This window comes from Ambystoma mexicanum, chromosome 10 (assembly GCF_040938575.1).
Source record: "Ambystoma mexicanum isolate Mex_15411 chromosome 10, UKY_AmexF1_1, whole genome shotgun sequence".
In the NCBI taxonomy this organism is placed as follows: domain Eukaryota; kingdom Metazoa; phylum Chordata; class Amphibia; order Caudata; family Ambystomatidae; genus Ambystoma; species Ambystoma mexicanum.
Window position 1 is genome coordinate 1,592,469,435 of NC_090932.1, and position 15,230 is coordinate 1,592,484,664.

The 15,230-nt window shown below is 43.5% G+C and overlaps 1 protein-coding gene across 4 annotated transcripts in view; it reads left to right on the forward strand.

Moving 5' to 3' along the window:
- Positions 1-15,230, forward strand: part of LOC138492643 (tRNA (32-2'-O)-methyltransferase regulator THADA-like) — a 511,604-nt gene that overhangs the window by 146,860 nt on the left and 349,514 nt on the right. For all 4 annotated transcript variants that reach the window (XM_069619943.1, XM_069619946.1, XM_069619944.1 and 1 more), the window contains 4 exons: positions 6,145-6,265; positions 7,084-7,232; positions 7,429-7,513; positions 8,422-8,558. In XM_069619943.1, the coding sequence (XP_069476044.1) occupies positions 6,145-6,265; positions 7,084-7,232; positions 7,429-7,513; positions 8,422-8,558 (492 nt within the window). The remainder of the gene's footprint in view (positions 1-6,144; positions 6,266-7,083; positions 7,233-7,428; positions 7,514-8,421; positions 8,559-15,230) is intronic.

Below are 15,230 nucleotides of genomic sequence, written 5' to 3' on the forward strand. Positions count from 1 at the left end.
CCACCCGCAATGGAGTGGGTGCCATGTCATGCAGCCCTCCCTGGGACCAGATATCTGCTCCTAGGAACGGACACCTGAGCCCAGGGAGGAGTGCAGGACAGCCCCCCCCCCCCATTATCTGCCCCTGGGGAGTGCTACATGTAATGGGCCGCCCCTCCACTTTGGCCATGTGTGGGTTCCAACGGGTGTCCTCTTTTGGAAAATGCATGGGATTCCCTGTTTCCCTTGCTGGCTTAGACACCTTAGGCCCAAATCTGTAGGTTGCCCACATGAACAAAATGGGCAGTGGCGAAAGACTTGGGGTTACCAGTGGGTTACCCTTTTCCTTTTGCACCCCCGGTAGGTGCACCCACACATGTGAAGTACCGTTTTCATCGGGGCACCTGTGGGGATGCGGGAAGGTAGGCCATGTGCTGTTGGCTGTGTGTTTCGGTGGGTGGCCAGAGCGAAATGTCTGAGAATTGTCTTCATTTCCAGCCAATTTCAGAGATATTTCCCTGTGTCCACTCACCGAAACACGTCGCCAACAACAGATGTCATACCTTATCGCATTCCCACAGGTGTCCCAACGAAAAAAGTACCTCTGCGGATTCCCACGGGTGTCCTCTTTTCGGAAATGCATGGGGTTCTCTGTTTTCCTTGGTGGCTTGAACACCCGAGGCCCATATACGTATGGTGTGCCGGTCAGCAGAGAGTCTGAAATTCCGGTCAGAAAACAGACTTGGGGTTACTTGTGTTTTAGGCTTTCCCCTTGGCGCCCAGGTAGGTGCACCCACACATGTGAGGTACCGGTTTCATCGGGACACCTGTGGGAACGCGGGACAGTAGGCCATGTGTTGTGTTTGTGTGGTTTTCATAACGTTTTGGCCCATTTGCCTGTGCCCTTTGTCACACAACCCTTACATTTCCCAAATGTGACCTACATTTATTCGCTGCTTTAGGCACCATACACTTTTGCAACCTGCACAAGTCACCTACCCTTGAAAAGGTCTGCCTGTGCTCTTTCAAAAAATGTATGCTTGCTGATCTTCGCCACATTGGTTTTCCCGATTTACACATGCTAAGTGCGTCTGTTCAGGCCGTGAGCGTAAAACTCCTGTGTACCATGGCTCAGTGTTTGGCTTGTGGCATTGCTTGTTTTGTAAAACACTACAAAAAATGTGTGCTCTCCTAACTGCAAGAGTCGGGGGAATGTAGAGGAGCATTGCTTTTCTCAAAATTCATAGAAGCCATTGCCGTATCAAGCCAACCATGTCCAACACATACCTTTTTTTTCGGTCATTTTCCCGCTTTTCCCCCAATCTATGGCAGTTTCCCCTACCTAGTTGTTGCCTGACCTACGCCAATCACACCTTCCTAAACTTGGAATTTTGTCTACTTTTCAGAAATATATGACTTTCCGTCCTCCAAATCGGCTTTCCTGCCCTTTTCTTTCTTTCCGTCCATGCATGTCCAATTGGCAAAAATGGCCAAAATCGCCTACCTCTCACAAAACGGTTGATAACCACATCAAAATATTTTTTTTTCCGTTTCCACTCAACCTGTTCTTGAAAGCCAGGTATTCACCATAGCAAACCATTCGTTCCTAGCTCTTACAAGGAAAAAACACAGGCTACTTTGTACATCAGTTTATTGGCATTTTTTGAAAAAACACAAAATCTTCCCCCTTTTTGGTTATTTTCTCTCACCTCCCCTACAGCCACCTAGGATTCCTGGGTGGCGTTACGACCGCCTACATGTGGGAAAAAAGGAGCCAAATTTGGCCGAGATATCTCATGTAACAAAAAAGCTACTAGCCATTGAATGGCCACATACCGAAATCTCCAAAAAAGGCCCTGGCACTGGGGAGAAATACCCATGGCACTTAAAGGGTTAAATAAACCTGTCCAACAATGTAATTTAAAACCATCTGAAATGTCCTTGGACTCCAAGTCCCAGAAAGCCTCAGTACTGAGACGAGGAAGAGGAGCATAAAGTCAATATGGAGTGAATGCGACACCAAGTACAACATGCAGTCTAAGTGTCAGGATCAAAGTCAGCTGCGCAGGACAGTTAAACTTGGAAATCATGTGTAAGAATCAGACCGGCGAAGGAGCAAGGAGAAAAGCTGCAGAATTTGCAGATCCGGAAGCGAACGCAGAGGCAGACTCGCAGAGACGAGCCATGGGGAGAGCAGGAAACATTTTCCGGCAACCGCCCGGATGCGTTTAGGACCAGAGTAGAGAAACTCTGGTGGAGTCATAGCCGGTGAACTGTGCACAGCAGGACCGGAGGAGACACGATTCTGTAGAGCGGCAGTGGTTCCATCAACGAAAGAATGAAAAACCGATGCGGGAACAGAAAGAAACTCTGCCAAAAAGAGGAAGCCTGCCCAACGAAAACTCTTCACCACAGCTATGCGTTGCACGAGTGAGTCAACCTAAAAGAGTAGGGAGCCCCGTGACGTGCCAAAATGTTAAGGAACACTTGGGAAGCATTTTTCAATACTGACCAAGTAGAATTGAAAAGCAGGGGCACAAGTGGTATAATTCCCCTAATATGAGATGTCAATTTGTGGAAACTTGGAAAAAAGCATTGGCAAGAGATATTGAGAGAAAGGTTGACAGAGCTTGAAAAAACCCTCAAATATGGGATGTCAGTATGGAGGAAATCGGAATAAGTAATACCTGAAGTCAACAAAGTTTCATTATTGAAGAAGTGCAACTGTGTTATATCTTAAGAGGAATGTGCATGTTACAGAAAGACCTGATAAGCGATACACATCAGGTAGTGCACCTTTTTGGGACACCAGGGCATCTGCATGAGCCAAAAGGGAGATCTTCCTTTCGGGGGAGTAAACCAGGATATCTAGAGATGCAGTTGAGAAGTTTCCTGGCAGGAGAGTATAGCAGGAAATTCATTTTGAACGGGTGTGTTAAAGAGAACATTTGTCATATCAAGTTTTTGTTTAAATTGAATACTTTGTCAAACAGAAAATACTTTCCTTTTGCCAATTAGAAAGGTTTTTCGTTTGCTATAGTAACCAGTGTTGTAGAAAAGACATTTAGTTTGCCATCCTAAAAATTAGGAAAGACTTTATTTTGCTATATTCCAACCAGTGTTGTGGAGGAGACATTTGTTTTTGCCATCCTGAGGGAAAGTATTAGGTGAAAGAGACATTTTCATTGCTTTTAAATAGACTGTTGTTGAAACAGAACATTTTGAACAATTTTCCTGAAACAATTCAGGGGAAGGGAGCCAACCCCTGGACACAAGGATTGTTTTGTTGTTATATGTTTAGGTTTTTGCAAATTTTTGTTGAATTGAAATTAGAAACATTTACCTTGCACCTTTTGATTGTTTATGTTAGTGTGAGGGTCAGATATAGTTTGGACATAAGGTCAGCCTGCTTTAGTTTTAGTTTCATAGGAATGGACATTCGCTTTAGGATAGGGAAAGATAGGCCTTTATCCAAACAACTTTATGTTAATAAAAATGGCTGATGTTGAGAATATTACGACCTTGTCTCTGCCTCTCATTTCGGGCCCCTCACTCTCCCGACGGATGATCCACCGGTCTCTCTCAGCCTTCACGAGTCGGCTGATTTGAAACTCCTGTGTTTCACTTCTCAATGCCATTAGTCCTTCCTTTTTATGATGGGTTCCTGGGTCCTGCCCAGCAGAGGATTATAGTCTGTCCTCTCTTTTAGTTAAGTTCTCTTCATTATTTGTTCATTTTTCTTCGTCACAGTATTTTGTTCCCGACCATTGAGTAGTCTGTATTACTCGCTCACCATTCTTCTTTGTCACAGTAGTTTTAACATTTTGTTCTTCAGGTGGAATATTGTGTCTTGAACAAACTGTGGCTTGGTTTGATGGATTTATCTGAAGAACTGGTTTACTGTTGTTCTAAAAGAAAGGGCTTTAGGGAGTTCCTCTGCGGAACGGGAGTCCTTGCCCCCAGAGGGGAGTCTCTCCTTGTGAGGCCCCGCTTGCCGCCACCCCTTAGTAGTTTTATTGCATAGTGGTCTCACCAGCCTAGCCTCACAAGGAAAGGCCACCCCCTGGCGAGAAGTGACTGAATATTGGGATTCGTCACAATATCCTTTAGTATGCTCCTAGATCCGATGCACTGGATATACTCTAGTATGTACCTAAATTCAATACAATGGCTAACCTCTACAATGTACCTAGATTCAATACAATGGCTATGTTCTGATGTGGAGATCAATATAATACAGTTGCTACACTTTAATATGCAGCTAAATAAGGTTCAGTGGCTATACTCTAGTATGCTGCTAGGTTCAGTACCCTGGCTATACTGTAATTTTCAGCTCGTTATAATACAGTGGCTGTGCTCTAAAATGCACCTAGATTCAATACCCTGGCTATACTTTAATATGCAGCTAAATCAATACATTGGCTATACAAAGTGCAGCCCAGATGAACACAGAGGCTACATTTAAATGAGCACATAGATACAATACTGTGGCTATACTCTGGGTGCAGCTAAAATTACACACACTGACTGTACTTAGATATGCAATTCAGTACCATGGCTATCCCCAAACAGCAGCTAAATTCAATACAGTGGTTATACACAAGAATTCAACTAAAATCATTTGGGTGTTGCAAATACAGCTCTGGCTACGCAGTCACATCATAATCTCTTACCTGGAAGTTGCTGGACAGCTTTAGAGGCCTGGGGTGCCCAGGGTAAACAGGCGAAAGAGGTGCCCTTTATCGGTTGCCTGGGCAAAGGTAAGGCTGCCCTGTGGGAGTTGTTTATGGGAAGGCTCCTAGGTCAGCTGATCCTGGATACGCCAATCACCATGATGAGGGGCGGGAGGGAGGGCTGGCCGGTGGAAAGCCCAGAAATTAATATTGAGGCGTTTGGGGATATGGAGAGGGGAGAAGAGGGTCGGGTCTGGTGAGTATTGGAAATCGCACTAACACACAGGTAAATCCCTCTAAAAGGACACCAAACAGGCTCTAGACTCCTTACCAGGTGCTTGCTGTACAGGATGGCTCTGAGTTACTAACGGGTAGGCATCGGAAAGCAGTAAGGAAGGGCCAAAAAACAGAGGACGGGGTCTAGACCACAAAGACAGTGCCCTCTAGAAGCAATCCAGAATAAAAAAAACACATTGGAAATCACATTAAAAACACAGGTCAAGCCCTCCAAAATGACACCAAACAGGCTGTAAACTCCTTATCAAACGCTTGCTGTACGGGATGGCTATGGATTACTAACAGGAACGCATGGGAAAGCAGTAAGAAAGGACTCCAAAAATAGAGGACAGAGACACCAGATTGCCTCAGCTAATTGCTATGAAGATGGGAGGAGAGAGGAGAGTGGAGGAAGCAGTAAATCTGAGAATCCCAGAATGCTTGTAGACAGATGTCAGTAGTTTTTGAAAAAGCATTCATTTAAACTGTTAAGATATTAGTTTGTTTATACGTTCACAATGTATCACTACCCTTGAACAGATTGTCTTGTGTTTCTATGTTCTAGCCTTTTGTCCGAGCATTCCAATGTTCCATGTTTGTCTTTCCTTGTTTTAAACATAACTTTCTGGCCTTGTTGAGTGGACTGTTCTAATGGGAATATGACTCCTCTGTTTCGGGCATTACCAGTCGGTAATGTCCCTTGAGCCTCTCTAAAGGTCCTTGCTTCGCTGGGCCCTATTAACTTAGGCTGAGGCATATTCCCACTTGTTCACCGGGACCCCCCTGATGTTGCCCACACAGTCCCCCTTTTCGTGTTGTTGTCCACACCATTATCCCACAACCCCAGTGTACCCCACAGCATTTACCAATGTGCTCCTTCTTGTGGTCCTTTGTGTTATACGCACAGAAAGGGAGGGTGTATCCTGCGTTACTGGTGGATAATTTGGTGGTATTGCATGCATGATAAATGGGCCTACAGAACTGACAGCGCAGAGACCGAGCTAAGCATTTAGATTATGTGTTGAGGAAGATGTATTATGGTTCAGTGTCCATTTAAGTCTGATGCTTCCTACTTCTTTCAATTTCCTGAGTGCACAGCATAATCACTATTGAAGCAGTTTTATGATGTATTATTGTTTTTGGATATCTCAAAGTCTACTCCATGTGCCACACCTTTTCATGCTCATTATTTTGTCTGCCCTCTCCCGCTGATTAGACTGTGAGCCGCGACACCAGGCTGCTGGCGGGCACTGCCATTAGCATGCTGGCCAACACAGCCCTAGAGCCTAAGCTGGGAGCCACAGCCATGCAGAATCTCTTCCAGCGCATGGAAGCAGGTGAGCGTTCAAAGGAAAGGCTTATTCTGACTGCACGGGTCAGCGCTGCAAGCTCTCAGCAAAACTGCGTGCTCCAGTACTGGCTGGCTTTGAAAAGGTAGCATTGGCACATTAGGGTAGGTGGGAAAATAAGGGTCACCACGTAATAGGTAAAAGTTTAGCAAAGCCTTCTAAGCACAAAGTAAGCTGACCCACCTATACAGGGTAGAATGCAAATCATTTGGGAATAGTGGCCGACCACCTAAGCTCCAGCAACAATGCATGGGAGGGTCTTGTGGGGAATGAGAAAGGGTAATGATGGGTGGCCCAGAGCGTCTGCCTTGTGGATTATGGGTATGAGTGGGATAGGGACATGTGGATTAAAATTGATCAGCTCCCGCCCCTACAGTTAACAAACGAAGTGTGGTATGATGGCAGTGTTGTGGGTGGGTGTCCTGAGTCTCGGCCCTGTAGCATATTATGGGGGGTGCGTGATCAGAAAAACTCCTATAGGCTTGCTCTAGCGGAGTGTGATGGACATCTACCACCGTGTTCTGAAGAGTATTTGATTATGCTCCTGGTGTAGACCCCTTGAGCTTTGGATTTGTCCAGAACGATAATTGGGGTTCATGGTTTGCTAGGATAAAAACATGTCCGGAATCAATAGTTTAGGAGAGTCTACCAATCTTGGATCATTGTTTTTTGTCTACAGCTACAGATAAGTTTAAGTCTTAGCTCTGAAACACGTTTATACCCATCCCAATCTATCCCTTTGCTGTTTGATATAGGTACAAGAGGGGGGTGCTGATCTCTGTTCTTTTCCCTAACATTTGGATCAGGTGTATGGAGGCTAGAGTTTGGAGAGCTGACTGCTGCAGTATCCACAAGGTACCCAGATGGTTTGGAGAAGCTGGCCCTTACCTGGGGTCTGCTGTCCTGTGGCCGTAACGAAGTGCTCAGCTGTAACCTGACATCATCAGATAGCCAGGTAGGACTCAGTCTGTCATGGCTACGGAGAGGAAGTGGGGGCTGGAAATACTTTTTCCAAGAGCTGTGATGGAAAAGAGATCTCATCTTGGGGGGTAGGAGTGGCACAGCCAGGGTGATTGGAATGAAAGGATGTGGTTGAAGCGTGGTTAGTGGTGTTGATCCTGCCCTCTGCGGTTTCTTTCTTCTTTTTGCAGGTCTGTCTCCTAATAGAGGTGGTCTTCCCAACTATGATAACCTTATTCAAAGAGAATACAAAGTGGCATTATCACTGTTTCCAGGGTGAGTGTACCTGTTAATTACTTTTAAAATACTTAGGGTATGTTCATCTTTAAATGGTTTGGGGATGGTAATTGTAAGAGCCATGGGATATATGACAGAGCTGTAATTTTATGTGCTCCAGCATCCTGACTAGGCCAAGGCTTCAAATTCTAGATCACGAATTGGCTCTAATAAAGAGGGCTTTAAAAGTGCAGGAAAGGTCCCAGTTAGGAAAGTCTTTAAAATTCCAGACCAGGCATTTGCCATCACAAGGTCTTTACAATCTCAGCACAGAAACAGGCTGTTCGGTTGAAGAGCTGTCAAACAAAGATGAGTGATTGAGACATTCAAATGGAAACAAGGTTGTAAAGACCAGAGCAATGGCCAGCTGGATTGAAAGAAGATCCCAAAACAATGATTTACTATTCAGAGTGAAAATTGCAGTGATCCACTTAGTGTTTCAACCCCTATCATTTGGATTTCGCTCCATGTTTAGCAGATCTCGCTGAAGCCCTTAATGATTGCAACTCCCCAAGCCTACCCATTGAGTAACACCCTTCTCAGCCACTGTAGTGTTTCTTTTTTAATTCTAACTGCCCTCAGGAGTTACCTTTGGAGATTGACCATCTGTTCATTAACTATTTCTTTTACTGTGCTTTTTGGACATGTCTGTTTGGCATAATAAAGGTGTACAAGCGTTTGTGTTATTTGATTAGTTGATGAGCAAGCTCTTGCATTTCTCAGCAATTCAAATTTTGTCTGATGGCTTTAGGCTGATCCTGGGGTTGTCATTTGTTGAGCTAATGGACGCTTACAAGCAAAGAAGTGATTCACTCATGTGTTGGCTGAAAAGAAATGTTTATGTTGCTTTGTTTTAGAATTTCCTGTTCTGAACGGGTCCCATTTCTTATTCTTTGTCCTTATTTTAGTTTTCGCACTCTGGCTGCAGCGGATACAGGATAATGCACCAGGGATCAGTCAAATCAGGGAAACTCGTTTATTTCACCAGAATTGTGAGCTTCTGCAGAATGTCACTCATCTGCTCTGGGCCAACGCAGAGAAACCGGTAACTTGCCTTAACTTGTGCATCAAAGACAGCATGTTATGTTAAGGGCACTTGTAACGCACAGACTTTGACACAAAGGTATCATGGCGCTGTAGATGACCCATACAGGACATGCAATCAGTTTACATTTTTCAACCTATATTATAATGTTATGCTGGGGTTCCCCAACATCATCTATGCGCATCCTGCATTCACCCATATTATCCATATATACCTGTATTTCGTACATCACCCATTCACTTGTAAATTCTTCTACTTTATTAATTCCCCACATCATTCCCATTTTTGTTTGGCCCACCATTGACCCCTGAATTCCCCAGACTATTCACCCTTGGATTAGTTAAGCTTTGGCCCTTGTGTGCCTCACACAGTTCCTCCTTGGTTCCCAAAACCATCCCTACCACTTGGTTTGCCCACACCATTTTCACCCATTAGAGTTGCCCACACCATTCCACCTCCCCTTATGTTAACCACACCGTTCTTACCCCTAGCTGTTGGCCACAGAGCTAATTCTGGGTGTTGACCACACTGTTCCACCCCTGGTGTTTCTCATATCACACCCCCATTCCCCCCGGTGTTTCTCATACTGACCGCGCCCCCCGGTGCAGCCCACAATCTTCCCCCTTCTGGTATTTCGTACACTGTTCTGTCTGAAGCTCTGTCCCCAGGTTCCCCACACTGGTCCCTAGGCTCCCTCCCGACTCCCTGGTGTTGCCCACACTGCTCCCCCTGGTGTTGCCTGCACTGTGTGCCCCCCATTTATTGCCCACGCTGTTCTCCCCATCAGTGTTGCCCACCCCATGCGGATTCTTCCCACACTGTCCCCCAGCATCCTTGGTGTTGCCCACACTATTTCCTCCCAATGGTGTTGCCCACACTGTTCTCCTCCCCCTGTGTTGCCCTACAGCATGCCCCCACGTGCTCCTCCTTGTGTACAAAAAGGTTGGGGAGTCCCTATACCGAGAACGAACATGGCCGAATAACCTGTTCTATGGGAAGGTGCCCACTCGGGAGGGTCTACAACCATGTTTTAGCTCACTGTACCTTTCACAGACGAGAAATAGCCATTTGCATATCAGTCTTTGTCCCACCCACAAGGGCAGGCCCGCACCGAAATGCCTCTCTAAGCACAATGAGCCAGGGGTCCACGTCTGGATTACCTTCGGTCTCTGTAAGATGTCCAACTGAGAGGTGGCAAAGGATTGTGAATTGAAGTGATCCTGCAATGGGTCAAGCAAAATCCTGTGCACAATCAAAAGTCTTCAGTGTTGATACTGCCAAGAAAGTTGATGACAAAGTAGATAAAAGTTGGTCCGAGCCCGCACGAGGCAGATCAATTGAAAGCTTTGGTTTAAAGCACGTTTGTGTTAAAGTAAATTAACATTGGTCCACGCCCGGCGGAGGGGCATCCGGGGTAAACCGTGAATCACCCGAGAGATTGGATACATGAAATTCCTATGCGCATTGTGTTAAAAGAGCTCTGAGTCTGGCTGAGGGGTATCTGAGGTGAATAGTGAATCACCGGAGAAATTGAGTGCGCGTGAAATCCTAAGAGGAAAAGAACATATTGTTTGTTTGTTGCATCAGGCCCTGAAAGAAGAGACTTTGAAGAGAATTGGGCACGGAAGCCCCTGATGCTAATGTTTGAACCTCATCCTTGTGCTAGAGAAGCCAGAGACTGTGCTAAGCTTGAGTGTGCCGCCTTGTTCTGTGCTGAAAACATGGGGAAGAGAGACCAACGACCTGAATATCCTGACATATTTCTTTTACATAACATTGTTACCCACACTATTTGTACTTAGAGGCAAGGATTGTCAATAGTTTTTTTTTTTTTAATATAGGCCCTTTTGTTTTGACAAGACACCACTAGTACTGCATTATTATTATTTCATAGTCGTAGCTTGCTCCCACCTTTAGATTTAGGATTCGGTAGGTGTTTTTCAAACCGAGTTGAAGTTCAATAAACACCCTTGAACTGTGATCACTTGTGTCTGTCCTACAGTTTGATACCATGCCTTCCCGACAAATTGGGGAACCCTAAAATTCCAGAAGCTTAGTCATAGATCCTCAGATCCCTCTATCACCATGAAAGAATCCATAGGCTTTGATATCTGTAGCAGCCGAGAAGCTGTATCCCTCCAGGGAAAAGAGGAATGATTCCCACAGACTTAGTCTTGATACCTCCTCCTGGGTGTTATATATGATTGGCTCCAAAATCTGGCCTGGCCTGGAAGTTCAGTCTGGATGTCCTAGCAGGTGTCATAGATTCTGACTTCCGTGGTGACATAAAGGTTCTCCTACAGAACCATGGCGAAAATCCATTTGAAGTACATCATGGGGACAACATTTCACACTGAATTCTTGTAAGGGGTCTATTTCCCCATTTCATAGAGAGTGAACCAGAAGAAACTGAGAGTGGTAGCTGTGGCTTTGGGGGAAGCTAATATCACAGAGGAAAAAAGGGAAGAAGAACCTACCATCCTTCCAGACCTAGCCTTCGCCCAGCGAAATAATCCAACACTCGCAGAGGCTTTCTTACAGGTGATTCCTGAAGGGGAAGGATTAGAGAAGGGAAGTCCTTTTTTCTTCCTACGATGAGAAATACTGTACAGAAAGGAAACCTCCACAGAAGGCCTGAGTAAAACTCCGTAATACCCAAAACCCATCGGAAGATCATGCTAGAGATTCCACAATCTCATTTGACAGGGGGACACTGAGGACAATCAAAGACCCATCCATCAGTGGGATGTTTTACTGGCCAGGTATCCATGCTGATATAAAGAACTTCATTCAGACATATGAAATATGTCGGAAAACTAGAACGCATGTTCCCTTACCTGCCCCTCTGAACCCTTTACTAATAATATATATATATATATGTTTAGTTTTTTCTTTTTTTCTAAATTTCATTTTTCAGACCAGCAATCACCAAGTAGATACAAAAAGTAAAAACTGACATAATTCCAGTGCAGTACTCAAGCATGGGGGTCAGTCATAATTTAGAATGCAATAATTTAGAAAGTCAAAATGTCGAAAAATTATTTTAGAAAAAAATAATGTCGAAAACCAATAATGTCGAATTTTTTCTATATTTTTTCAAAGTTAGCATTATGTAACAGAAGTAATATAAATAAAATACAACAATCAAAAGATTCTTCGTGTGTTTTTATTTCAAAATTATAGTGTTTAATATATTTTTAACATGTATTTTATGTAACTGTAAATATCATTTTTTCATAAATAGATAAATATATATTTTTAGATAACTTTAAAATACATTACAACTTGTAATATACTTAACGTCCATCAGATGGTGGGTGATCGGGGGTGGGAGGGGGGGGTCGGGGTGGCTCGGGGCATCGGGTGAGGGGGTGTTGGGGGGGGAACCCCCCCCCTAGTAAACGATACTCGTCCTGTTTCTTTATTTCGGGTTATTGATAATGTTAATTGTCTTTTTTTTTCGACAATTTTTTTGAAAAATTGACTCTTTTAATGATATCTCTATGTTTTGGACATTTCTATTTTTGACATTTTTTTTCGACATTTTTGTACTTCGACATTTTTTTTTCTCGACACTATCACTATAAACCCTCAAGCATACATTATCTCGGTGCATGATAAAGTAAAAGTGTAGATGCTAGGGTAATTAATTTGCTCATTTTTCAGTGTATACGTTTCACAGTATTTAGTCCTTAGCCAAGTACGCTCTAAACTAACCCCAAATGTCTTTAGGTCGGGACGTGCGGGGGAGCAGTGATATGTGTAATTCCTCATTTTCATTCACCCAGGTTAGGTCCTTCAACCACTCTTGTGTAGACAGGGAGCAGCAAGATTTCAATTTTTGAAGTATACATCTTTTCCCAACTACATTACAGACATTCAAAAATATTCTGGTTTTGTTTTCCAGTAAGTCTTGCCAATTCCCAAACAGCGCGGACATCAGAGTGGCCTCTAAGTGCTTTCCAGTTATATCAGACATTACCTTGTACATTTGCATCCAATATTGTGATAGATTTGGATAGAACCAGAACGTGTGTAGACATCCCGCCTCTGTCACCCCACATCTTGGACACAGGCCATTATGATCAGGGGATATTTTCTGGAGTCTGTATGGCGTATAGTGTAGCATATGTAATGTTTTGTATTGAATTAGTTTTAGCCAGCCATTCATAGAAACTGAAGCTGTGAATCTACACATATCCACCCATTTTTTTTAACCAATTTATTAAACTTTAATACAATATAATAGTGAACCATAATTTTACAAATCTTAAATATCCACAGAACAGTATTAAATAGTAAGATATATAAAAAAAAAAAGTAAAAAATAAGGGGAGGTCCTTGAAACATCATCCAAGACAGTTTCGGATAACATCAATCATAACGTATGTTATAGGCAGTGTTATACATTACAAAAAAAAATAAAAGCATGCATGTCTACTTATCTGTACACGGGACAACTTGAAACAGGATCTGATCTACTCCACATCTAAAAAGGCCTTCCATATTTTATCAAAAGTACATCCCTCCCTTTGTACTGAATATATCACATTTTCAATATTGCTTGTGCGAAACATCTCATCCATCCAATTGTCTACTGTGGGGTAAACATTCGATTTCCAATTTCTCAGGATTAGCTTCTTCACCAACATGGCCTTTACTAATAATAGAAATCCCTTTCTCCCGGATTGGAATGGATATCATTGGACCGTTGGCAACTTCTAGACTGGTTAACAAGTATGTCCTCGTAATCGTTCATTATGCAACCCGATACAACGAGGCATTCCCCAACAGATTTTAAAAAAAACTATTGCCATATTTTTCAAGGGTAGGTTTTCCCAAGGAAATTCTAACAGATCAGGGATCCAATTTTATGAGCAAACTCATGGGTGAAGTCAAAGGATTGCTCCATATTGCCACCTTAGGAAGCTCAGTTTACCACCCCCAAACGGACGCATTGTTAGAAAGATTTAACAAAACATTTAAGATGATCCTAAGAAAATTGGTAGACAAGGATGGGAAGGACTGGGATTGCATGATTCCCTGGCCCCTATTTGCAGTAAGAAAGACCCCTGGATTCTTTCCTTTTGAACTACTCTATGGTAGAGAACCAAGAGATGTCCTAGACATGCTTCGGGAGTCCTGGGAAGAACAAGAAGAGGCACCCATTTCCCTCTCACAAACAGCTACCGGATTGCGATAGCATTTGAAACTTGTTCCAAACCTATTCTATACCCACCTGGAAAAAGCCCAAGTACAACAAAAGTCCAACTACGACAAAAAGGTAAACTTAAGAACTTTTTCAATAGGACAAAAGGTATTAGTCCTCCTACCTACCTCTGAAAATAAACCTGTCTCAAAGCGGCATGGGCCATATGAAATATTAGAGCAAACAGGGACCTGTACCTAGAAAATAGCCCAACCTGACAGGAAACAAAAGACCCACCTCTACCACATGAATCTCTCAAAAGAATGGAAGGTAAATCCATCCACAGCCACTGCTACGATACTATCTTGTTTGGTACCAGAGGAAATAGATCATTTAAAATTAATTCCCCAAGAGCTAACTAGTCAACAACAAGAAGACTTAAAAGATTTAGTCATGACATTCCCCAATGTATTCTGTGAGAAACCAGGGAGGGTACAAGGCACATATCAGTATATCAGAACTCCAGAAAGAAACGTGGTCCATTTGAAACCGTGTAGACTCCTGGAAGCCCATAGACAGATAGTGGTTGGGGAAGTGAACCAAATGCTGAGCGCAAATATTATCACACCTTCTTCAAGCCCATGGTCCTCCCATATAGTATTGGCCACAAAACCTGATAATTCCTGGAGGTGTTTGCATAGGTTTCCGTCAGGTCGACGCCTATTCCATGCCGCGCATTGATGAACTGATTGATAAACTCAGAAATGCCACCTTCCTATCAGCCCTAGACTTAACCAAGGGTTACTGGCAGGTCCCAGTACATGGACCTGATAAGGAAAAGACAGCTTTCTCAGCGCCCATGGGACTATTCCAGTCAAAAGTCCTCCCTTTTGGCTTACACAGGGCAGCCATTTATGGACAGGATATTACAGTCCAACTCCGATTTCTGTAGTGCTTATATTGACGACATAGTCATTTATAGTAAAACATGGGCAGACCATCCTTTCCATCTCTCTACTATTATGAGAGCCCTCAGAGAAGCAGCCTTAACTGCCAATCCATCCAAATGTAAGCTGGCTCAATCAGCCATGAAATACCTCAGCTTCTTTGTAGGGAATGGCAGTGTCCAGTTTCAACGAGAAAAAGTGAAAGCCATCCTAGATACCTCCACCTAAAACCAAGAGAGACCTCAGAGCATTCTTAGGATTAATTGTTTATTACCGTAGGTTTATCCCTAAGTTCTCGGACAGAACAGCTAGATTGACAGACAAATTAAAGAACGCCGAACTCCAGAAGACTCATTGGACTGACGAGGACGATGTATGTTACAACAACTTCAAACAAACCCTGTACCAGAACCTGATCCTAAAGGTAGTAGACTTTTCAAAAGAGTTTGTGTTACAAACTGACTTCTCTTACAGGGTTAGGACCAGTTTTGTCTCAGGTTTGTGATGGATTAGAACACCCTATCCTATTCACTGATCAAAAGCTCTTCCCACATGAAAAAACGACTGCATGTTCGA